Here is a 27,075-nt window from a genome sequence, read left to right on the forward strand (position 1 = left end):
AGATTTCCAGATTTCCATTAAGGCTAGGTGCAGCAGCATTAGCATTAGCGGCTAACTGCTAGCGCTAGTAAATGCTACCCGACAGCAAATAACTGAAGAAACCTGAGTATTTTGGTAAACCAGAACGATATTACCTACCTGTTTGCCCAAAGTAGCTTGTTTTAACACAGTAAATGCGCAGGCTACAGTCCGATATACTCACTTCTGAACAGAGAAAGAGCTAGCGCTTAGCGTGGTTAGCGGCTAATGCTAATACTGCTCCAGTCTTGGTGCTAGAAAACTAAACTGTACTTCAGTGGAGTGACTTTACTGCTCCCTAAAGGAGAACTCTGGTGTAGTAAAACATGATAAAGTACTTACCTTTGATGGGTAACACTTTATTTTAAGGAACACAAATTAGGTGCTTATTACTGTCTTAATTAGACATTTGTAAATGATTTATTCACTACTTATTAGGCTTTATTCTGTGTAAGTGCTATTTTCAGTCTGTTATCTAGAAGTCTATGATTTATAATGGCTGTATTAGTTCTTATAGTGCACAATAAACAGTTATGTTAGCACCAATTACACTTACACAGAATAAAGCCTAATAAGTAGGGAATTGATCGTTTATAAATGTCTAATTAGGGCTTTACTAAGCAAATAATAAGACAATAATAAGCGCCTAATTTGTGTTCCTTAAAATAAAGTGTTACCCATCAATGGTAAGAACTTTTTATCATGTTTTACTACAGCAAAAGTTCATTTTACACCGGAGTTATAATTCGATTTTTGGGGGAAATGAAAGGATTTTAAGTGTGTCATGCAGTGCAAAAAATAGGGTATATAAGTACTGGGTGTAGACACACAGATGTGTGTGAATGTGGATCTAAGGTTATTTATGAGCTCAGTCCAGTTGTAGAGGCATGTCTTGTAGTCCACAGTCTTTCACCAAGAGGTGCACTACCCAAAAGTAGCCACTGAGTGACTTTCTATAGTGCAGCTGCAGCATTTCTATAGCAAAGAATGCAAGTCTTTGAAAGGGGACAGTATTATTATTATTATTAGTAGTAGTTATTTGGTGTTATTTACTGGTTTATGCATTACTGTGTGTTGCGTAGAAGCTCCTGCCAACTGTTAATGAGCAACGCTATATATTGCAGCGTAGGAATTGAATGCCTACATAATTTTAAATATGCAGTATTGATGTTATGTATGTGTGTCTGTCTGAGGGCAGGATATTTCCAGACTAATCTACTGATGTCTGCACAATTCCATACAGTATTCCGCTTCAGGATTTATCTCCTCTTGATGATTTGGCAACCCACAGGCCTAATGAAAGAGCACACACACACACACCTTTCAAAGGATGGATGTCAGCCAGGTTTCCTTTCAGCCACTCTGTCAATTTGGCACAGTGCCCTGGCCTTAAAAGAGAGTGTGTGTTTAATGTGTGTGTGTGTGTGTGTGTGTGTGAGACAATTGAATGCACACACTACTCATTTATTTAAAACGATATGACAGTAAAATTTCTCATTTCTCCAGTTATGATATTTCTGCTCAAACGCAGAACAGATATTAAATTAAACACACACCCGCTCACATTACCAGCCTCAGGCTCCGCCCACATTTTTTATTTATATTTTTTGTCATAGCTACTGTTGCTACCATAGCTAGCGTAACTAAACTAGCTAGCAATGCTAAAACAGCCCTACAGGGGGTGAGGGTTCATACTTATAGCATGTTTATCAGCCTTTTAGTAGCCTTAAAACCCTTTAATTACAAAATTAAAATCGAAATAAAACTACACAAATACAAAATAAAAGACCTAGGGCGTTGCTGTGAGGATTTAGTTACATTTGGCAAGTGAGCGATAGTGAGGCCATATATAAAGTAATATATTATATTGGATGATCACAAAACCCCACCCCTCACATCCCACCTCTTTCCCAAACTCCGGGACTCATCCCAAAAGCTTTGGATGGAGCACCATTCCAGCTAACGACCAGATAACCGTTTTTTGATTAGTGTAAGCAGAAATTCTGCTGTAGTAGCTACAGACCATCACACTACCACCACCATGTTTTAAATTCAGTATGATGTTCTTTTTCTAAAATTATTTGTTTTTTTGTTTTTTTTTTACGCCAGATGTAACGGGATCCACACCTTTAAAAAAGTTCTACTTTTTTCACATCAGTCCAAAAAATAATTTACCTAAAGTCCTGGAGATCATCAAGATATTTGTTGTTAAATGTGAGATGGGCCGTTGTGTTCTTTTTCTCTCCCATGGAGACCATTTTCTTTTTTGGACCTCCTGGATTAGTTGTCCATGCCCTTTTGGAGTCATTTTGGTCATTTTGGTAGGCTGGTCACTCCTGGGAAGGTTCACCAGTGTTCCATGTTTTCTCTGTTTTTGTATAAAAGCTTCAGAAATTACTTTGCAACCTTTTCCAGACTTGTAGATGATCTGTTTTTGAGTTTCTTGAGATGTTTTATCTGCTTCATGTTGTCAGACAGGTTCTATTTAAGTGATTTCTTGATACTACAGGTCTGGTTTGTAGTGAAATTGAACTCAGCTTTCCAAAAAGTGTGATTTGGACCGGGTTTTTTCTTACCTTAATAAATTAAATCATCATTTAAAAAGTGTTTCTTATATTTGCTCAGATTATCTTTGTCTGATGTTAAAGTTCATTCGATAATCTAAAACAAAACAAGTATGAAAAAAATGCAAAAACGAGAAAAAAAAAAAAGTTTTTTTTTCACCACTGTGTGTATATATGTGTGTGTGATATTCTCTTCTTCACTGGTGAAAGAACACAAAGCAGCGCTCAATCAATAACGCTGTCCGCTCTCTTTCAGTCTGTGTCTCTTTATCTCTTCATCTTTATTCTCTGGTCCTGGTTCCTCTTTCTGACAGCGTTCTCTCAGGAGATGGTGGAGATTACAGCATGCGGTGACAGATTATAAATCCCCCATCAGCACCACCGCTGCACTAAACACACTGCCTGAGAGGCTGAGAGGAAACGCTGATGCTAACGCTAACGCTAATGCTAACGCTAATGTTCCTTAAGGAACTTTTAGGGGGTTTTCTGTTTTTAAATCTGTGAAGAAACCTAAAGAAAGGGTTTTAGAAGACAATGTTCTGTTCTTTTAAGCTTGGGATGGAGCATCACCCCAGCTAACAACCAGCTAGCAAATTTTGGCTAATTAAACGTTTTCTAAATGTTACAGTAGACTTCCTTAGAACCTTCAGTCTGTCAAGTTTTCTGAATGTTCTAAGAGCAATTTTATTTAAATTTAATTAAGCATTCTGGTAACATTGCTAAAACGTCTCTTTTATCAAAGTTTTAAATTCCTAGTTTTGGGAATGTTCATTTTATAATGTTTCTATAATGTTAGTATTCATTTAGCTGAGAAAAAAAAAAATCTTTCCCAAACTTCCAAACTTATCCCAAAAACTTTTTGCCTAGTTGAACATTTTCTGAACGTTATAGTTCACTTTCTTAGAACCTTCAATCTGCCAAGTTTTCTGTTTAAACATTCTGGTAACGTTGCTACAACGTTCCTTGAGTCAATGTTGGGAATGTTACTTTCAATGTTTCCATAATGTTAGTATTTATCTAACTGGGAAACATTCTAATAACGTTTCCCAAACTCCAAAACCCATCCCAAAACCTAACAAGCAGCTAACAATTTTTGGCTAGTAGAACATTTTCTGAACGTTAAAGTCAACAGTCAACATTATGCTAAAGTTGCTAAAATGTCCCTTGTGTTAATGTTTTAATTTTCAGTTTTGGGAATGCTACTTATAACATTTCCATAATGTTAGTATTCGTCTAGCTGGGAATTTTATGTGGAGAAACATTCTAATAATGTTTCCCAAACTCCAAAAACCATACCAAAAGCTAACAACCAGCTAACAATTTTTGCCTAGTTGAACGTTTTCTGAATGTTAAAGTCAACTTTCTTAGAACCTTTAGTCTGTCAAGAACATTTTATTTAAATTTAATTAAACATTCTGGTAACATTGCTAAAATGTCACATCAAAAAATAATCTTTCCCAAACATCCAAACTCATCCCAAAAACTTTTGGCTGGTATAACGTTTTTTAAATGTTACAGTTAATTTTACTTACCTGAGATAATGCTTAAGCTGTCCACATTGTCGTGGTAAAATATAAAGGTAATTATTAAATAATTAAAGTGGACATATTATGCGAAACGTAAAAAAAAAATCCCTTTGGACAGTACACAGCAGGATTAGCCAGCAGACTTTGTCCGACTGAGGGATCTGCAACTGCTGTCTGTGCTCAGTAGGTCAGTCAACAAATGTAAGGTAGATGTAAGTACCTTTAAATAATGAAATTTGTGTTTCTATCTCAGATTTCCCTTTAAGCACAAGCTAACACTAACGTGTTATAAACACCCAGCGTAAACATGGGGCGTGGCCAGCATCAGTCTATTTGCATAAAAGCGACAGAACCCATTCTGAACTGCTCATTCGGAAGTGAACTGAAACGGGCAAGAATTGATGATCTTGCTGGATACAGAATTATTTGGACCTCATTATGTCTAGGTCTAAAAAAGTACTGTATTAGTACTTAAATACTTATAGTAATTGAAGTATTTAGTATTTTAGTATTATAGCCTCCGCTTTTTACAGCCTGGCTCCTGATTCAGCTCATGCAGTGTGTGATAATTAGCTAATAATACGACTCGAGTGTTTTGGTGCGAAGGGAAACACAGCTTTATTAGAACGAACCTCCAGATGTGCGCAGACTGTGTGAGTATGTGTGTGTGTGTGTGTGTGTGTGTGTGTGTGTAAGCGAGAGAAAGAGAGCAGCTTGCCCTTCATTTGTCAGCTGTTATTACACTACATTTGCATATAGTCCAAATAAGAGACTAGCTTGTTAGCTTGCTAGCTAGTTAGCACTAATACAACACATGTACAGTTCTGAATAGAAAGCTAAGCTGGGTAGGCTAGAATCTCTCCTAGACAATTAGCTTAGCGTAGCTTAGTTACCCAGTAAACAAATTAGTGCCCATTCCATCATTAAAAACACGTCCATATCAACTAACAACTTTTAATTCCGGCTTTTAATTGCAATCCCCTCATTTTGGGGATGTATGTTTTTTTGTACTACCCTTGTTTGGCTAGAATCCCATTTAGACTTTTAGCTTAGTTACCCAGTAAACAAATTAGTGCCCATTCCATCAATAAAAATCAATTCATTTAAAAATCAATTTTTAATCACAGTCCTCTAGATTTGAGGTAATGTTTTTTGTACAGGGTGCTTTCCTTGATTGCCTGGTATCAATTATAGATGGTTAGCCTAGCGTAGCATAGCTACTGAGCTAACAAATTAGTGCCCGTTCTCTACTTGTGGAATGTTATTAGCTTGTTAGCTAGGATGCTAAGATAATAAATACCCATACGACAGGCCTTTTAAATAAAAACAGATTGGCTATTTGTACGTTTTATGTGTACTTTCTCTCTCTACTGGTGGAATGGGCACTAATCTGTACCTAGGTACACATGTTGACTTGTTTGCTATGTAAGTCTGATGCTTTTTGAGTAGTCAGAATGATCATTTAGTATTTTATCAAATTTGTTAAGGTTAGAGGTGGGAATCACAGGGCATCTCTCAATATTACAATATTATTACGATATTTATTTAATAATGCGCAAAGTTTAGAGTCTAGAGCTTCTATATTTCAATAAAAAATATCAATATTTAATCAGTACGTATCAATAATGTATTGTAAAGTATACAATATATCGCAATGACAATATTTTGTCAAACCTCTAGCCAACCTTCAGCCATCTTTCACCGCTGACCATCAACAAAGTCCCAAATATGTCGGGAAAAAAAATAGTGTGACTGAATACACTATAATACAAGCACTTGTTACATAGTTTTTTTTCTATATTGTTAAATATTGGATAATTAAATATATATAATTACTTGTTGGCTAATTAATGCACTCTGCATGGGTGCACAAACTTTCGCACACTAACAGGTATTGAGTACAAATACAAAACACACTCCATCATCTCCCAGCCCGTCGGTGACCTTTGACCTCGTGAGTGAGGCGCAACGTGTCCTGTTTGTTTTTGGGCCCTCATTTGCATAACTAATGGCGCCCCTTGTTTCAGTGTCGGTGAGGACTCGTGCATAACGAGCAGATCACACTCAGTCCTAATTAAAAGATCATATCGCCATGGATACCGAGAGCATAGCGCTGATTCAGGCCACGGCCGGCGTGGTGGTGAATGGAATGTGTGTGTGTGTGTGTAAAAGAAAGAGAGATCAGTAATAGACGAGTGTGTAAATCTGTTCCACTGACAGAATCAGTGCAGACTCATTCACTCACTGTGTGTGTGTGTGTACGTGTGTGTGTGGGTGTGTCAGTGTGTGTGTGTGTGTGTGTGTGTGTGTGTCAGTGTGTGTGTGTGTGTGTGTGTCAGTGTGTGTGTGTGTGTGTGTGTGATTAGATGCATGGTTAACAGTCTGCACTGATTCTGTCAGGGACAGATTTACACACTCTCTCCTCCCTCTTTCTCTTTTTCTCTCTCTCTTTCTCTCTCTCTGTATCCCTCTGTATCTCCCTCTCCTTTCTCTTTATATTTTTATCTACATCTCTCTCTCCACTCACTGGTGGCCACTTTATTAGAAACACCTACTCTACCTTCTACTTTCACTATAACATTCTACATCCTCAAACCAAACTGAACTGCATGAATTTTTGCACCAGGAGTAAAGCAGCATAAAGTTATCCAAAAGCAGTGTGTAAGACTGGTGGAGGAGAACATGATGCCAAGATGCACGAAAACTGTGATTGAAAACAGGGTCATGCTGAAACAGCTGACTTGTGTAATGGGTAGCTGTCCATGGTGCTAAAATCGCTACCGTATGTATTGTGTTGTGCTGAAACCAATATATTGTTTTTTGTAGCTGTCCGTGGTGCTGAAACCGCTATATTGTATTGGGTAGCTGTCCGTGGTGCTGAAACCGCTATATTGTATTGGATAGCTGTCCGTGGTGCTGAAACCGCTATATTGTATTGGGTAGCTGTCCGTGGTACTGAAACCGCTATATTGTATTGGGTAGCTGTCCGTGGTGCTGAAACCGCTATATTGTATTGGTAGCTGTCCGTGGTGCTGAAACCTCTATATTGTATTGGGTAGTTGTATGTCTTTCAATATATTACGTTCAGAATTTCAGTATTTTTTTTAAGTAATACCTTCAGTAATGCGATATTTTAATATATTGTATTCAGGATTATGATATATAATTTTTTTTTCACTGCAATGCATTCCATGTAGGGTTCTTATTTTAATATATAAAGTTTAGAATTGGAGTTGAGTTAAGCACATATTTGTTGAGTTAAGGATTGCAATATTTTGATGTATTGCATTCATGGTTGCACCATCATTTTGTGCATTGTGTTCATGAATTTTGTTCATTGTTGTAAGGGATTGCCTTTAGAATTCTAATCAAGTCAAATGTGCATTCACTACTTTGATTTTTCAAAATATTTTCGATGCATTATGTGCAGTGGAACTTGAATTTTATATTTTGGTATATTTATTTTGAATTGTGATGTTTGTACTGTAACCATATTGCAATGTTTTGATATAAGGCATCCGGATTTTTTTAATCACACGTCGACTGCATTATTAATATGCGATGCTCTGCAGTGCGGACACTCTCCATAAGCTTTAGAAGCTGCGATGCTGTCGTTTATGCAAAGTCTCATTATTTGCTCACCCGCTTTGCTCTTTACTGAAGAATGCCTGAGGCTGGGCTTGATGCAGTCAGTGTGTGTGTGTGTGTGTGTGTGTGTGTAGGCTGCAGAGCCCTGCAGCACTGCTGGGTATTTTACAAAAGTAAAGAGCACGAACCCTGAATCCTGGAACAAACAGCTCTCAGCTGTGGAGGCAGCGTCTCTGCCGGAGCGTGTAATGCTTACCGCTGCTTTCGTATTTAAGAGAATGCCACCGACTCCTTCCCTCCTCCCTGAGCCTTCAGAAAACAGTCCGCGGCTATAAGACATCAGCACACGACTGCTCTTTTGATTGACAGGCCAGCGGGGAGTGGGGCTTGTCAGCGTGAGACACTCCGCCAGCCACCGAAACTGTTAGCACCGCTGCTGTCAGCGCTAACACTTCAGACGAGCCTGCGGAGGGTGCGGGGTGACCTGGGAAATGTAGTTCAGTCGCCGAGTCGGCTAACGCAGCCTCAGTCCTTGTCACGGCACTTCTGAAGCGCTCGTTTGAGCCTTCATTCCCCGGACTTTTTGTTGTCTGCGCTCTTGTTTGAAAGATTAGCATGCTAACAACAGTGCCGCGCACTGTGCCGCCGCCTTTTGCATTAGCATTCTTTTTTTAGCGCTCCTCTCGGCTCGTCCCTAAACAGGCTCCGAAATAACGGCCTAATTAGCTTCCCCAGGTAGCAGGAGGGGAACGCTCGGCACTGTCTGGCTCCTCGTCAACACACACGCTGTGCCAGGAGCGCAGATAAAGCAGCATGCAAGAGTGGCTTCGGGGGAAGAGATGCGCAAGAAGTCAATAAAACCAGCCCCTCTGGCACAGGCGCTCACCAAAAGAAAAGAAAGGCAGAGGCCTAATAAAGAAGCGGAGAGGGAACGGATGTCGAGGTGTTAGCATAGAGATCAGCCCGTCTAGTCCTGGAGGGGGCCCGGTGTACTCTGTAGGTGCCCTGGGAATGAACTGGATTTGCCTAACCTTGCAGAAGAGACTTCTGGCATCTTCAACAGTGAAGAAAACTAGCAGGGAACCTCTTTCAGTCGGAAGAAATCTTTGGAAGTGTGCCCCATGGAAGTTAGAAAACTCTGCACTGTAGACTTTTGGGATATTCTTCTGGTGTCTGCCAGAGTCGATTGTCCGTTTGCAGGGAGAATTCTAGTTTGCAGAAGATTCTTAGCGTCTTCAAAAGTTGAGAACTAATAGGGAATCTTCCATTTGGAAGAAACCTTTAAAGTATGTCCCATGGGAAACTTTCAGCTTGTCCCATGTAAGTTAGAGAACTCTGCACTGTAGACCTTTGAAATATTCTTCTGGTGGCTACCAGAGTCGATTGCCCATTTGCACGGACAATTCTAGTTTGCAGAAGAGATGTAGCGTATTCCACAATTGAGAACTAGCAGGGAATCTTCCAGTCGGAAGATATCTTTGGAAGTGTGCCCCATGGAAGTTAGAAAACTCTGCACTTTAGACCTTTGGGATATTTTTCTGGTGGCTTCCAGAGTCGATTTTCCATTTTCATGGACGATTTTAGTTCACGGAAGAGACTTAGCGTCTTTACCAGTTGAGAACTAGCAGGGAATCTTCCAGTTGGAGGAAACCTTTGAAAGTGTATCCCATGGGAAACTTTCGCTTTGTCCTATGGAAGATAGAAAAGGCTGCACTGTAGACCTTTGGGATATTCTTTGGGTGGCTGCCAGAGTCAATTGTTCATTTTCATGGACAATTCTAGTTTGCAGAAGAGACTAAGCGTCTTTAACAGTTGAGAACTAGCAGGGAATCTTCCAGTCAAAAGAAACCTTTGAAAGTGTGCCCCATGGTAAACTTTCGACTTGTCCCATGGAAGTTAGAATACCTTGACCTACAGCACTGAGTAGACACAAGTCCCTGTTGGGTGAATGCTCCTTGGGGGAAGAGATGCTAATGGGTGGATAGCTACTTGCCCTGTCCTCCCTTAGTAAACACACAGGAGACATCTGGTGCAGGATAATCGAGACCATTTCTTAGGTTGGGGAGCACCCACAGTTCACCCATCAAGATCTAGAGATAACCCAGTAGGTAGAACATTGGAGCTAACCATCATGCATCCTTATCGGTTCACATCTCAACTCTCTCCACATATACAAGTATTAACATTCTAGTGCACATGACTCTCATGAAAGGCTCTTAAAGTGGCGAAGGTGTGGTAGTCTAGCCAATTTACCTTCTTATAGCGTAGGCCATCTTTGTGGAGAGCAACAATTCTATTTGTCACATCCTCAGAGAGTTCTTTGCCATGAGGTGCCATAAGTGAATCATACCCAATACACCTTGCTCCCTATTCACACCTGAGATCCTACCTTTCTAATGAGACACATGACACTAGGGAGTGTCACAAATAGTGATGTTGCCTGTTGTTCAGACATTAATATCTATGTTTTGAGAGTTAATTTCAGAGGACACTTAATCTATACTGCTGTACAGGCTGTACACAGACAACACTAAGTTACAAAAATAAAGATATGATTCATTTTTCTAAGCCCTCGCCAACTGTTGTGGTTTTGTTTCCCTCCGTCTTTTGCGGAAGGCAGAACAGAACGGAATGGAATCGGCCACACCTGCTTCCCCCAAGCCCTCCTTGCTAATGCATGTTTTCCCAGCTGTTGATTTCACTGCTCGCTTCGCTGCGACTTCATGTCTGAAGCGTGCCACAACACACAGCCGTCAAGGACGCGCAGCTGTTGCGTCTGTCCCCATCATCTTCTCTTGAGCGAGGGGACGGCGCTGCAGGGGAGCGGTGGGCGTTGAGCCGAGTAATGTTTTAACCATCACGTTACTCATGTGGAAAAATGCGATGCAGTTACAGGGAAAAGTGCCGGAGCTTAGGCTGCAATTTACAGCAATGGGTTTTTAACTCCAGTCCTAGGAATCCACTGGCCTGGACAGTTTGGAGTAATCCCTGTCCAAGTATATGTGATGATCCTACTCAATCTCATGAGAGATTTTTTTTTCCTTAATTTTACATGAAGAGTTGGATCAGATGTGTTGATGCATCAAACAAACCTACTATTTAAACAGTGGCTTGCAAAAGTATTCATACCCCTTGAACTTTTCCACATGTTGTCACCTTACAAAACCACAAACTTAAATGTATTGTATTGAGATTTTAGCAACACAAGTATTGTGTAGTAGTGTGAAGTGGAATGACAATGATACACGGTTTTCCAAATTTTTATCAAATAAAAATCTTTTAAAAAAAAGTGTGACGTGCAAAAGTATACAGCCCCCTTTACTCTAAAACATGCTGTAGAGATAGGAAGTTAGGAAGCTGGTCAGAGTTGATGGGAAGATGGATGGAGATAAATACAGGGTAATTCTGGGAAAAAAAAAACTGTTGGAAGTTAAAATTTCAATAAATTACATTTAACTATGTGGCTGTAAGGTGACAAAATGTGAAAAAAAAGTTCAAGGGGTATGAATACTTTTGCAAGCCACAGTAGTTACTATTGATTATGTTCAAGTTCAAGATTGCAATGCTATTTGGAATGGTGATAAAGGATGGCAGGTGCAATCAATGATTAAACACAGGCATAGGCAACTCTTGATCGTGTTTATTGCGCTACTCCTGAAGAAGTAGTGTGTAATACATGTGTAATACATGTGTAATACATGTGTAATACATGTGTAATACACGTGTAATGCAATGCCAGACATCTCAGCATGGAGTTGAGGAGGTTCTTAATGGTTTTCTGTGATAATCCAGCCCGTGCAGATTAAACATTTCTGCAGATTATGTGGAGAAGTATTGATACACATTTTGAATGCATGTGTTTATCACTTTTTTGCTTTCATTACAGGCATTTTGAAAGCCCAGTGTTCTGGTAATAAATTAAAGAATTTAGTTACACTTATAAAGCGCCTTTCTAGAAACCCAAGGATGCTTTACAATTTACACGTTTTACACTCAACCATTTATACTCAGCACTTATCCACACACAGGTGAGAAGCGGCAGCCAATAGCGCACAGCGTACTCTCAACCGGAAACAACCACCATCCACCTGGAGGACTGCATTGTGCACTACAGCATTTACCCTGGACAGATCCATATCTGGGCACACAGTCATACATACAGTATATTTATACACACACAAACTTACATACATACCACACACTTTCACACACTTCTACACACACACAACATTTTTTAGAGTCTAGGCAATTTAGAGTATATCCAATTTAGAGGAAGGAAACCCACGCAGAACCAGGGAGGACATGGAAACTCCACCCAGATAGGGACTTGAACCCAAAACCCCAGTGCTGGGAGGCGAACATGCTAACCACTAAGCCACCGTGCCACCAAAATATGGTTATACGGTTCTGTAATCAGTGACCCTACCTTTTTCTAAGCCATTCCAACTGGACAACGCTCGTCCACATACTACTACCCTGTCCAAAGGTACAGTTATCGTGTCTTGCTTTATGTGTAGCTCAATAAATATCATTTATCATTGTTTCTGGTAACTTTTATCTGTCTTCTGAAAGACATTGCAATATTGCATGTTTTTGATGCTATAAAAATAATACAGTAGAGCTAGAAGAATACTGCTGTTTCATTAGGAAGGTAACTCTGAGTCAATCTCAGTCCTGGAGTTGATGTACAGGGTAAACTCAGCTCCATCATCAGTCCCTCATCATTGCACTTGTCTAATTTGCTTCAGTCTTGCTTCTCGATCCTCGCAGAAGACTGATGCTTTCTCCAAGCGGCCTCGACAACTTGGATGCTTCTTTCGTCGCCTGTCAGACGCCGGCGTTTCAAGCTATGGCGTCAGCCATCAAATCAGGGACCCGATTCAATCTGGGAGACGGGTTTTCTAATTAAAAATGGAAGTAGGTTGATTAAGACAGAGTTGGAATGCTTTGGGATGATCCTTGAGATGTCCTTAGCGGTGTTGCAGACTTGCATCGATGATAGATGGGAAGATTGCGCATCTTACTATTCTATTTTGTAGCTTTGCAATTTAGAACGAGGTCCATTTCCATTTGTGGCTACACAGTCCAATCACCATTGGTCAGCTTTTGAACTTTGTTGATGTGACGTTGACTTGGCCAAATCCCATTTCACCCCTTGCTCCCTTGATCACTGAAAATGTAAAAAAAATGTTATTCTTCATGAGATGGTGGCGCAAACACATGAGTCATGTTGGTAAACGGAGTTGACATGGGCATGGACATGAGTGCCAAGTGCTGCACAAACTGTACAATGTGATCAGCACATAAAGTGAAAACAGCTTAGCGTAGAGCAGCAGCAGCAGAGCTGGAATTAGTTAGAATTAGAACTGCTGTAGTGCTTATCTGGATAACAAATCAGGTTGAACTGCACCTGAACAGCCCCCTTTAGCTTAAACATGAGCTCCATATTTGATAGCTGGGTCGTATTGTGGTCGGATCACGTTCGTTTGGGACCGGACGCAGACCCGCTTCTCTTGTTGGTCTCGATTGTGCAATTGTGCAGTTGTGTCCACACCCAAGTTGGCAAAAAAAAAAAAAAAAGAGTGCAAAAAAAAACAGAGTCTGTTTTAACTGGGCCAAATAGTGCAAGTGTGAAAATACCCTTGCTTAATAAAAATACATTCGATTTGGATGTCCAGCAGTGATGGTGTTGTGTCAAATTCAGCACCCCCGCCAGGAAAAGCACCCCCTCTCGGGAGCGTGCATGCACATCTTCTTGGCTTTAACTTTTTTTTTTGAAAGATGCAAATACCCAAGATGCTGTTCTTAGCTATGCTGACTCCTAAGAATTAATAAAAAATAGTCATGTCACCTGCTGCCTCTCCAGTGAGGGGGTGTTTTTCCTGGTGGGGGTGCTAAATTCGGCACCATAATATGAGTGACAAAATCTGTACCCCCTCCATGAAAAGCACCCCCTCTCTGCAGGGTGCATGCACCGTCTTCTTGATAAAAGCGATTTTGCTTTACTTAGAAATACGCTCTGAGAGGTGGAGCTTTTCCTGGTGGGGGCACTGAATTTGGCACAACACCGGCATCACGCTGCTGGTTCTAATTTGAGTGTTTCCCTGCCCAAATCAAGTCATAAAAGGCTGAGTAATTAGCAGAATTGAATCAGGTGTGATTCACCTTTCCTAGATCAGGAAAAACCCTGCGTGATCAATCCCTCAGCTTGGTATTGGCCTCAGGTTGCGATCAGTCAGAAGCCTGCTTTCTTTTCCTCCAGTGTAAACAGCGAGCCAGTCAGCCAATCGGCGAGCCAGCCACTGGGCCGGGGTGGGGGCCTGCTACCTGCCGCGGCGAATCACCCGAGCTTGTTCTGGGATGGCAGCGTTTAATTAGCTGCAAATCTTCTGCTGTCTGCCGCCCTGCATTAAATTACGTCCCTGGCTGCTATGACCTTTTTAAATGATGTATCGATTTGTTAATACAGCTTAGCATTAGCACCCGGGTGCCGCGCGTGTCGGCGGAGCGGCGTTGAAGTAATATCGCGGCGCTATTGATTCAGGGAAAACGCGGAAGACTGTGATATTTTCCAGCCCTGTTTGCTTTGTGTAGGGGATTTCGTCTCGCTTGCTGAGTACACGCCGTCTCACACACACACACACACACACACACACATTTTTGTAATTCTAATTGAGACTGCTTAAAGCCTTCGCCTGCTTCGAGCGGAAAAGGCAAGTGTTCAGAACAGCTCACGAAAAAAAGGACGGTGTGATTCTAGGAGTGCGCCGAAATCAATTTTCAATCAATTAGAGAAGCCAATGATCCGTCTAGTTCCTTCATTGATGCTGTTCCTTGATGGTAGGCCATTTAATTCTCAGGTGGTTCCTATGGTGCTGTTGGATGGTTGCTAGTGAAGTATAGCGTAGCATAGTATAGTATATTTGGGTTCTGCTCTGTTCAGAGGCTTTGTTTCTTTTCAAAAAGGGGGTATGCAGCCTATGCGACGAATTGGGGCGCTGCACTAAAGGGGGCGCAAAATGAAAGTCCCAAATAACTTTTCTCTCAGGAGAAACAGCCAATCAGCTTGCAGGTTTTGCGGAGCGCGGTGGACTAGTAATGACAGGACTACCAGCGCCCCCCGCTGATGATTTTAAAGCGTATCTCGTATCTAGTCCATAAAACACGGTGATCAAGTCTAATAGTGATTACTGAACACCACCACATGGTTTGAGGAGAGTGAAGATGAGTTAGGCCTACTGTTAGCACAATGCTAATTGCTGTACATAAGCTTTTTATTACTTGTTAGCTTCATTAGCTACATTCTTCGTTGCTTTGTTTCTTTGTGGAGAGCAATGGAGCATTCCTGCCCTACGCTTGGTTTCCTTGCGAACACACACACACACACACACACACACTCTGTTTCTGTGCACTCAGCAGATGTAATGGCGCTGATTGAAGGCTCAGGTGAGGTGGCGAGGCCGTTAGCGGGGTTACTCGGGGCAACGGGCCGAGCGAAGCCTCTGGAGTGGCCGGATGGATCTTTCAGTTGTCAGATCAATTTGAGAAATGCATCGAGATGAAGGTGAAGAGAGGTTTAACAAGACCTTGGAGAGAGAGGATAAAAAAAGAGGAGAGCGGGAGACGTATTACTTTAGATGGTGAGATAGAAAGAAACTGAGTGGAAAGGCGGGAGAGGAGAGATAAATATAATGTGACACAAAGTAAAGAGAGAATGAGAGAGAGAGAGAGAGAGAGAGAAAGAGAGAGAGAAATAGGAAGACTATGACATTGCTGGACTATATTCAGTATTGCAGTGACACTGATGTGTTTAAAACCTCCAGCAGCACTGCTGTATATGATCCATTCATATAGCAGCAAAACACGCAGTACTAACACACACCACCACCATGCCAGAGAGAGAGAGAGAGAGAGAGAGAGAGAGAGAGAGAAAAAGAGAGAGAGACCTGTTGCTGGTCAGTGTTGTAAATGACTATCAACAAGTAACAGCTGCCCACACACACAGTGATTCACCCATCATAAATATGTGTAGGACACACACACACACACACACAGCTTGTTCACTCTTTCTGTCAGTGTTTAGTCCAGTCCGGTCTGTTCCTGGGCAGACTAGTCCGGTTTAGTCCAGATTGATCTGTTTCAATAAAAAAAAAAATGTTTTACAGAAAGGTCAATTTCAGAACAGTTCAATCCAGAACAGTCCATTTCAGACAATTCCATTCCATAACAGAAAAGTCTATTTCAGAAAAGAACACTATATTCCTTTCCAGAACAGAGCAGTCTACAGAACAGTCCATTCTGGTCAAGAACAGAATAGTCTCTTGTGGTTAAGAACACAACAGTCAGTTTTGCTCCAGATCAGTCCATTCTGGTCCATAACAGAACAGCCCATTCCAGTCTAGAACAGAACAGAACAGTCAATTCTGATACAAAGCAGAACAGTGTATTTCGGTCCAGAATAGAAAAGCCCATTCTGGTCTAGAACAGAGTGGTATATTCCGGTCTACAACAGAACGGTCAATTCCTGTCCAGAAAAGAACAGTCTATTCCTGTCCAGAACAGAGCAGTCTATTCCTGTCTAGAACAGAACAGTCTATTCATGTCCAGAAAAGAACAGTCTATTCCTGAACAGAGCAGTCTATTCCTGTCTAGAACAGAGCAGTCTATTCCTGTCCAAAACAGAGCAGTCTATTCCTGAACAGCACAGTCTATTCATGTCCAGAAAAGAACAGTCTATTCCTGAAAAGAACAGTCTATTCATGTCTAGAACAGAGCAGTCTATTCCTGAACAGCACAGTCTATTCATGTCCAGAGCAGAACAGTCTATTCCTGTCTAGAACAGAACAGTCTATTCATGTCCAGAACAGAACAGTCTATTCCTGTCTAGGACAGAACAGTCAATTCCTGTCCAGAAAAGAACAGTCTATAAGAACAGTGTATTCTGATCCAAAACAGAACAGCTCATTCCTGTCCAGAATAGAACAGTCTATTCCGGTCCAAAACAGTCCATTTCAGAACAGAATGGTCTATTCTGTTCCATTCCAGAACGGAACAGTCTATTCCATTCCATATCAGAACAGTCCATAAAAGAACAAAACGGTATATTCTATTCTATTAGAGAACAGCCCATTCCAGAACAGAACAGTCTATTCTATTCCATATTGGAACATTCCATATAAGAATAGAACAGTTCTTTCCAGAACAGTCCATTTCATATTGGAACAGTCCAGAACAGAACAGTGTATTCTATTCCATCACAGAACCAAACAGTCCATTACAGAGCAGTCTATTCCATAATAAAAGGGTTTATTCCTGTCCTGAACAGAACAGTCAGATCTGGTCTAGTCTGGTCTTGCCCAATTTGGCCCAGAACAGGATAGAACTGAACAGTTTACTCCATTCAGGCCCAATCCAGAACAGAACAGAACAGTTTAGTCTGTTCTGGTCCAGAACAGAACAGAACAGCCCCACACTCTCTATTCATTATCATTTCATTCATAAGCTCTTCACATTCAGTGAATGGATGAATGCATTTCTCTCTGTTCTGTACTGTTCCCCGGCTTCAGTGTGTAAATGGGCGGAGCTAAACTGCTGTAGGCTGAATAGGCAGATATTCAGTATGTAAATGTGTTGATTTATGTAAGAGGCAGTTTTTTTTTGCAGTTTATTTTCCAAATATGTACTTTATGATCTGTCTAAAAATAATGTCTCTCTCTCTCTCTCTCTCTCTCTCTCTCTCTCTCTCTTCTCTCTCTCTCTCTCTCTCTCTCTCTCTCTCTCTCTCTTCTCTCTCTCTCTCTCTCTCTGTCTGTCTGTAGATGACCCAGGAGCAGTATATTTTAGCGTCTCAGCCCGGCAGTCTGCAGCGTCCCGGCTGCCCCGCCCCGTATCCAGTAGGTATTTATGGCTGGAGGAAGCGCTGCCTCTACTTCTTCATCCTCCTCCTCCTCGTCACCATGATCGTCAACCTGGCCCTCACCATCTGGATCCTCAAGGTCATGAACTTCACCGTGGTGAGCAGACACACCCCCATACAGACCAAAGCACAGTATAAAAACTGCAGATTCATACTGGATTAAAATCATCCTGTAGCTATTACTGACAAACCATAAAAGCTATAGATTCATACTGTATTAAAACCATTTACAGACTCTTAAAAGCTACAGATTCGTACTGAATTAGAATACATTTGTAATTATTACAAAAAGACTGTAAAGCTGCAAGTTCATACTGGATTAGAATACATTTGTATTTATTACTGAAAGACTGTAAAGCGGCAGATTCATACTGGATTAGAATACATTTGTATTTATTACTGAAAGACTGTAAAGCGGCAGATTCATACTGGATTAGAATACATTTGTATTTATTACTGAAAGACTGTAAAGCTGCAGATTCATACTGGATTAGAATACATTTGTATTTATTACTGAAAGACTGTAAAGCTGCAGATTCATACTGGATTAGAATACATTTGTATTTATTACTGAAAGACTGTAAAGCTGCAGATTCATACTGGATTAGAATACATTTGTATTTATTACTGAAAGACTGTAAAGTGGCAGATTCATACTGGATTAGAATACCTTTTTGACTACAGACAAAATCTACTTTTAATCAACTGACTGTAAAGCGGCAGATTCATACTGGATTAGGATACCTTTGTATTTATTACTGAAAAACTGTAAAGCTGCAAATTCATACTGGATTAAAATCATTTTGTGATGACTGTCAAATTGTAGAAGCTGCAGTTTCATACTGGATTAAAATGATCTTTGTTGTTCTTACTGAAAGACTGTAAAGCTGCAGATTCATACTGGATTAGAATACCTTTGTATGTATTATTTATTACTGAAATACTTTAAAAGCTACACTTCATAGTGGATTAAAAATCATCATGTAGATATTACATAAAGTCTGTAAAGCTGCAGATTCATACTGGATTAAAATCACTCCATTTTTGTTATTGTGAAAGTGCAAAAACTACACAGATTATAGATTCATACTGGATTAAAAATCCCTTCAGAATCGTTTTATCAGTATTGTGACCGCTACATGACATCCTCGTGAGTATGTAGCTGTGTGTGTGTGTGTGTTACTAATAGATGAATTAATAATGTTGGCTGGTGCTTTGGGGGACGTGTGTGTGTGTGTGTGTGTGTGTGTGTGTGTGTGTGTGTGTGTGTGTGGACAGTTCTTCACGTTGTGTAGGAGTTTATTTTCAACAGCTGCCTATTCTGGAAAAACAGCTTTGGCAGAAAACACGAGTAAATGATTCACAAAGCAAAACGAACGGGTCGTGATGACTCTCACTACTCCCCCAAAGCACCAAATTACACAAACCTCCACTTCATCCTCACAGCCCGTTCACACATTCACTGTATTTCTATTATTCACTAGATATGCAAAAAACTGTTGGATGCAGTGTGTGAAGAAAACTGTGGAAACTCTATGGGGTCCAAGCTTTAATATACTGTATACACATATAGTACTGTTTACTGTATTTTTTGCAAAATCCTCTATTTTTCCCAAAAATCGAGAGTGATGAGAATACGACTGTTTAGACGGATAACCTCAGTAATGATGTACTGTGTTGGCTTAAATGCATCTCAGACCAATTTTTGAAGTGGTTTGAGCAATCGGATTTGTCTCTGTTCACACTTTAGTTATGATTTATTACGTGGCTCGGCCTTGGGCAGATGTAATCCTGGTACTCAAGGCGAGTTGAAGTTGCCAGGTGAAAATGGGGTACAAGATTCAGTCATCTGTCAAACTTGGTGGAGGTAGTGTTATGACATGGGCGTGCCTTGGCCAAGCGGAATTGGGCCAAATGTGGTTCATACCACCAATTGAAACCAATTGGCGAGTTGGTGAAAATGGTGGGTCCAATCCCCATATTATACTCAACATTTGGGTTGTTTGCACAGCTACTTGCCCTGTCCTCGATAGGGAAACATACAGGAAGTAGCTGGGGTAGTTAATGATCTGTGAACATTACACATCTCAGGCTGATTCCCATATTATACTTACAGTAGCAATCAGGATATTGGCACATAAATCTTGGGCCAATTGTCGTATTATACTCAGCAACTGGGGTGTTGACACATTCGGCTCAGGCTGATTTTAGGAGAAGTGTTTGCCCGTTTAGATTGGCATGATTCTGTATTATAGTCGGCAACTGGGTTGTTGGTACATTCGGTTCAGGCTGGTTTAACGTATAATACACACCAACCAGAATAATGGTGTCACGCCACAATGCTCTCCTTCCACACTCCCGAACTCCACTTCCCAAAAACCCTGTATTCTAGGAAATTTCAAGTTCCCGTTCAAAGTAATTCTCTGTTTTGTGTTTAAGCTTTCAGTTTGCGTCTGTACTTTGCGAGGTATTGTCGACTTATGTTGCGTACTAAGCGTTTTTCCCAACCTTTTTTTGTCTGCCCTTTTGTTATGACCTATTTTTCTGTATCACGGATTTTGCCTTTCGTCTTTGCCCTTATGGGATTTGTTATATCGTTGGACTGTCTTTCTTACTTCGGGTCTTGGACTGTTTACCCTACTACGTCTCCTGTTGTCCACACTGTAAATAAACCTGTCATTACCTTTTACTCGGCAAGCGTCAATCCCAACTGTCTGGCGTTACAAATGGCACGTTTAGATTGGGACAATTCTGTATTAAACTTGGCAACTGGGGTGTTGGCACATTTGGTTCGGGCAGATTTTGCGCGTACTGTGATACTTTCAAAGCGAGTGTTGGCACATTCAGTTTGGGGCTGATTTTAGGTATAATACTCACCAACTGAAGTGTTGGCACATTCGGCTCGAGCTGATTTTAGGTATAATACTCACCAACTGGAGGGTGGGCGCATTCGGCTTGGGATGAATCTGTGTTATACTCTGCAACTGGGGTGTTGGCACATTTGGAGCGTGTTGATTTCCATATTATATTGACTAACCAGAGCATTGGCACTTAGCACATACAGCTCAAGACAATTTCTGTAATATACCTGGCAACTGGGGTGTTGGCAGATTTGGTATATTATGATTTTCATATTTTATTGACTAACCATAGAGTTGGCTCTTGACACATTGAGCTTGGGATGATTTCTGTGTTGGGTGTATTGAGCAGATTTGGCTTGTGTTGATTTCTATATTATACTCAGCTTTATGAGTTGTATAAGTTGTGATGTCTCTGATAAAGGGTTGCTTTCTTAAACAGGACTGGGCTTCGAACGTAAAAGACAGTTTATAGACATTGATCCATCCAAATAGAGGAAACACAGCATACGACTCAAGGTGACGTTCATGAGTCGTTGGATACGTTTATGACAAGTGGCCAAAAATACTTCTTGCCAGTTTGTCCAATTACCAGCGAGCCGCCGAAAATACAAGCTTTACCTGCAGTATCTCTATTAACGCCTCCGTTACCATGGCGACACGCGTTGGATAAACCTGTCAGGAATTACATTTCCATCCACTTTCCTCCATTTCCTCCAAAAACAGCGCACTTGTAACTCAATCTGCCCTGCCGGTCAGCCCGCGCTCTGCCGCCAATATCCCACAGTCCCTCTGGGGCAGACGCCGAATATGTATGCAAATGCGCTTGGTCATGTGACCTGGCTGGCGTCCTGGCTGTTTAAAGCAGCCGCAGGTGAATTCTCAGGAGAGAGAAAGAGAGAGAGAAAGAGAGAGAGAGTGAGAGGCCGCCGGATCCCAGGGCAGCCACTTTTTTGCGCTTGGGTTAAATCCAGTCAGTCGGATTCATTTTGCCGCGGGAAGTGAAGCACTATTCCACGGATATTAGACAAATCTCTCTCCACAGTGACAAATGTCAGAGAAACGGCGGCGGAGAAACAGAAGCGGAGAAGTGGAGCACAGGAAGATCTCCCTGGTAATTCCAGCCGGATAAAAATCCCTCATTCAGAACATTCCCATTGGAATTCTAGTCTGTTGTGTTTTGCAGGTACCTTTATTAGAAACACCTACTCTACCTTCTACTTCCACTCACTCACTGATGGCCACTTTATTAGAAACACCTACTATATACCTTCTACTTCCACTCACTGTTGATGGCCACTTTATTAGAAACACCTACTCTACCTTCTATTTCTACTCACTCACTGATGGCCACTTTATTAGAAACACCTATTATATACCTTCTATTTCCACTCACTCACTGATGGCCACTTTATTAGAAACACCTACTCTACCTTCTATTTCTACTCACTCACTGATGGCCACTTTATTAGAAACACCTACTATATACCTTCTACTTCCACTCACTGTTGATGGCCACTTTATTAGAAACACCTACTCTACCTTCTATTTCTACTCACTCACTGATGGCCACTTTATTAGAAACACCTATTATATACCTTCTATTTCCACTCACTCACTGATGGCCACTTTATTAGAAACACCTACTCTACCTTCTATTTCTACTCACTCACTGATGGCCACTTTATTAGAAACACCTATTATATACCTTCTATTTCCACTCACTGATGATGGCCACTTTATTAGAAACACCTATTATATACCTTCTATTTCCACTCACTGATGATGGCCACTTTATTAGAAACACCTATTATATACCTTCTATTTCCACTCACTCACTGATGGCCACTTTATTAGAAACACCTACTATATACCTTCTATTTCCACTCACTCACTGATGATGGCCACTTTATTAGAAACACCTATTATATACCTTCTATTTCCACTCACTCACTGATGGCCACTTTATTAGAAACACCTACTCTACCTTCTATTTCTACTCACTCACTGATGGCCACTTTATTAGAAACACCTATTATATACCTTCTATTTCCACTCACTGATGATGGCCACTTTATTAGAAACACCTATTATATACCTTCTATTTCCACTCACTGATGATGGCCACTTTATTAGAAACACCTATTATATACCTTCTATTTCCACTCACTCACTGAAGGCCACTTTATTAGAAACACCTATTATATACCTTCTATTTCCACTCACTGATGATGGCCACTTTATTAGAAACACCTACTCTGCCTTCTACTTCCTGTGTGTGTGTGTTTATGTGTGTGTGGATAATGAAAGGACTCCCCTTGACCCGGTACTATAATGGTAGGTTCCTGCAGTGAGTAATGAGGGAGGGATCAGACGGACTGGTCCATCACTCAGAGGTCGGGGGGGGGGGGGGGGGGAGGCGGGGGGAGGGCAGTAATGAGACTGAAGTCAAAAGCTAATGGCTCCGTCCCATTTTTCACCTCCCAGCGCTGACACACCCTCACTCACTCTTCATAAATCACCCTCACCGACAGCCACACGCTCCTCCGCCTCAGAGCTGCGTCATATAAAACTATTCATTTACTATCACACACTTTCTGCCTGCTTAATTGAGTTAAATTATGACTTTTTTTATTTTGTTTGCCATTTTTAGGGACTGAATTTCAGGATTTGCTTATGGTCAATGATAAAAGATGACTAAACTATCCTCTTACTTTAGAAGATCAAAAACACTGGTACCTCATTTTGTTTATATTCTCTCATTTTTTGAGTTAGATTTTGATACACTTCCCGCTCATTAAAAGAGAAATAAAATTTCTATAGTCAATCTAAGTCAGAGAAACTGTACTAAAATGAACATATGTGCACTGATTTACAATCTAACTCAATTAAAAGATCTAATAATCTGCACTATAGTAAAAAAAATAATATGTGCACTGTTTAACAATCTAACTCAATTAAAAAGAGCAGAAACTGTACTGTTGTAAAATAGCAGAATTTTGATACAATTCCCACATTTCTATAGTGAAATAATGGGTACAATTTAACTCTATATAAAATATATAGTGACATTTTCAATTCAACTCAATTCAAAGATCTTAGAAACTGTACAGTAGAGAAAATGTATGTACTTTATCTCAATCTAACTCAATTAAAATATCTGAGAATCTGTAATATAATGAAATTTTGGGCACTGTATCTTAATCTAACTCAACTGAAATATCTGAGAATCTGTACGGTAGTGAAAGTATGTGTAGTGTATCTTAATCTAACTCAACTGAAATAGCTGAGAATCTGTATGGCAGTGAACGTATGTGCCCTTTATCACAATTTAACTCAACTGAAAGAGCTAAGAACCTGTACTACAGTAAAAGTATGTGCACTGTATCTTAATCTAAATCAATTAAAATAACTAAAACTGTACGAAAGTTAAAGTATGTGCACTTTATCACACACTAACTCAACCGAAAGAGCTGAGAATCTGTAATTTAGTGAAAATACGGGCACTGTATTTCAATCTAACTCAATTAAAAGAGGTAAAACTCTACTATAATGAACGTCTGTGTTGCCTATTTCAATCTAACTCAATTAAAATAGCTATAACTCTACTGTAGTAAAATTATGTGCACTTTATCTCACTCTAACTCAACTGAAAGAGCTGAGAATCTGTAATTTAGTGAAAATATGGGCACTGTGTCAATCTAACTCAATTAAAAGAAGTAAAACTGTACTATAATGAACGTCTGTGTTGCCTATTTCAATCTAACTCAATTAAAAGAGCTATAACTCTTCTGTAGTGAAAGTATGTGCACTTTATCACACTCTAACTCAACTGAAAGAGCTGAGAATCTGTAATTTAGTGAAAATATGGGCACTGTGTGTCAATCTAACTCAATTAAAACAAGTAAAACTGTACTATAGTGAACGTCTGTGTAGTCTATCTTAATCTAACTCAATTAAAAGAGCTATAACTCTACTGTAGTGAAAGTATGTGCACTTCATCACACTCTAACTCAACCGAAAGAGCTGAGAATCTGTAATTTAGTGAAAATACGGGCACTGTATTTCAATCTAACTCAATTAAAAGAGGTAAAACTGTACTATAATGAACGTCTGTGTTGCCTATTTCAATCTAACTCAATTAAAATAGCTATAACTCTACTGTAGTAAAATTATGTGCACTTTATCTCACTCTAACTCAACTGAAAGAGCTGAGAATCTGTAATTTAGTGAAAATATGGGCACTGTGTGTCAATCTAACTCAATTAAAAGAAGTAAAGCTGTAATATAGTGAACGTCTGTGTAGTCTATCTCAATCTAACTCAATTAAAAGAGCTATATCTCTACTGTAGTGAAAGTATGTGCACTTTATCACACTCTAACTCAACTGAAAGAGCTGAAAATCTGTAATTTAGTGAAAATATGGGCACTGTATGTCAATCTAACTCAATTAAAACAAGTAAAACTGTACTATAGTGAACGTCTGTGTAGTCTATCTCAATCTAACTCAATTAAAAGAGGTAAAACTGTACTATAATGAACGTCTGTGTTGCCTATTTCAATCTAACTCAATTAAAATAGCTATAACTCTACTGTAGTAAAATTATGTGCACTTTATCACACTCTAACTCAGGGGTGTCAAACTCATTTTGGCCGAGGGCCACATTGGCATATTGGCTGTCCTCCGAGGGCCAGATGTAACTTATAAATGTAATAAAATGTAACCAAATGTAATATATGTAAATGAATGTAATTACTCCTTAATGTTAAATAACTCTCAATATATTATTTATTCAATCAAATATTACAGTTGCATGGAAAAAATGTTTGCTTGTTGCTCTATTAACATAAATCCTTTTAATTTGTCATGTCATGAAATCCAAAAACTCCATCAATCAAGAACCAAACTATTCAAGTGAATAGAAATGACATCAAGTTATATTAACTTTGAAATTATTAACTGAAATAAGGCTTAATAAATATAAAATCAAAAATTGTGAGCTGTTAAGAACATAGCATTTCCTCAGATTTAGCAGTTCCTCATCCAACCACTAGTGGGAGCTGCAGCAGCAGCACCACAAGTCCGCAGTCTTTACTGAGTCAGAGCTACAGCCCAGCCACGGGCTACAGGGCTCAGCTCAGCCAGTCTGGAGCGTTTTTACAATTTTTAAGTTCTTCTGTGTATGAAATAAAGATTTTTGTAACCGAATAATACAGCTCTCTACAGTTCATCTTTCAGCCCAATCAGCTAACAGCAGCCGTTTAGAGCATGAGTCACTGCTGGGATTACATTATAAACAGGTCAGTTAGCGCGCTGCTAACCTCAGGATGTTTATAACTACGGAGTTTAGTGGACACACCACGGCTGCAAGGTTAGACTGTTGAAGGCTACTGAAGACTATTAAAGGCTATTGGAGGTTATTGAAAGGGTTATTGAGGGCAGAAATCAGTAAAGGCTGGTTAGATAAGTGATTCACGTCCTCGTACTTTGCTGCGGTGAAACTGCGACTAGCGCTGTCACAGTGATGTTTATTAACGTCATTAAAACAGATTTTGTCAGCTATTGTCTTATAAATGTTTACACAGAACTTATATCTCTCCTAAAAAGCGTTTATTTTGGTCAGTAACACTCTTCGTAACACAAAAGGCATACCGGTCTTTCGCCTTGAAGCACAGCCGTCCGTCTGCATCAACTTCTCTTTTTCTGGACATTATGGGATAAACATTTATATGTCTCAATTCCACCCGCGAAGTTACACCTTCCCTCCGGCAGGGTTTCCACATCAATGACTACACTGCCGTGTAGTGGCAGTAAGCCGTAACTTTGCGGGTAATACAATCGACAAGCATTGTGGGAAATGTATTTTTTGGTCAAAGAACGCTTCTGACCTATTTATTATAGACACTAAGATCTTACAAGCTCTCGCGGGCCACATAAAAAGACGTGGCGGGCCACATTTGGCCCGCGGGCCTTGTGTTTGACACATGTGCTCTAACTCAACTGAAAGAGCTGAGAATCTGTAATTTAGTGAAAATATGGGCACTGTGTATCAATCTAACTCAATTAAAAGAAGTAAAGCTGTAATATAGTGAACGTCTGTGTAGTCTATCTCAATCTAACTCAATTAAAAGAGCTATATCTCTACTGTAGTGAAAGTATGTGCACTTTATCACACACTAACTCAACTGAAAGAGCTGAGAATCTGAATGGTATTAAAAATATGGCTACAGTGTAACTTTTAATTAACACTTTCATTATGTTGCAATACCTGTGTGTGTATTTAGCACCTACACATACACACATAGAGACTGTGGCATTGTGTTATAAAAACACACACACACACACACACACACTTATTTTACACCCTCTCCGCACTGCTTTCCGGCCGGCTGTTAGAAACTCCTCTAACCCCTTCAATAGCGGAGAGATCACGGGATTTCTCTGAAAGTGCTTTTCCATTGTGCTGTGTTCATTTCATCAACATTACAGAACGGGAAGCTCTGTGGAGAGAGTTAGCTTGGAGTGTGTAACCTTGAACCCTGATTTTTCCCCCTATTTTTACTCCAGGACGTCTTTGTTCGACACGAGCAGACTTACAGCCTCA

General features: G+C 40.2%; 1 protein-coding gene across 1 annotated transcript in view; it reads left to right on the top strand.

Annotated features, from left to right (window-relative positions):
* Window positions 1–27,075, top strand: part of LOC103030587 (zeta-sarcoglycan) — a 252,382-nt gene that overhangs the window by 131,819 nt on the left and 93,488 nt on the right. Inside the window, exon 2 of the mRNA XM_049472223.1 lies at window positions 17,515–17,709. Within this exon, the coding sequence (XP_049328180.1) occupies window positions 17,515–17,709 (195 nt within the window). The remainder of the gene's footprint in view (window positions 1–17,514; window positions 17,710–27,075) is intronic.

The sequence above is a fragment of the Astyanax mexicanus genome, chromosome 25 (assembly GCF_023375975.1).
Source record: "Astyanax mexicanus isolate ESR-SI-001 chromosome 25, AstMex3_surface, whole genome shotgun sequence".
Classification (NCBI taxonomy): domain Eukaryota; kingdom Metazoa; phylum Chordata; class Actinopteri; order Characiformes; family Acestrorhamphidae; genus Astyanax; species Astyanax mexicanus.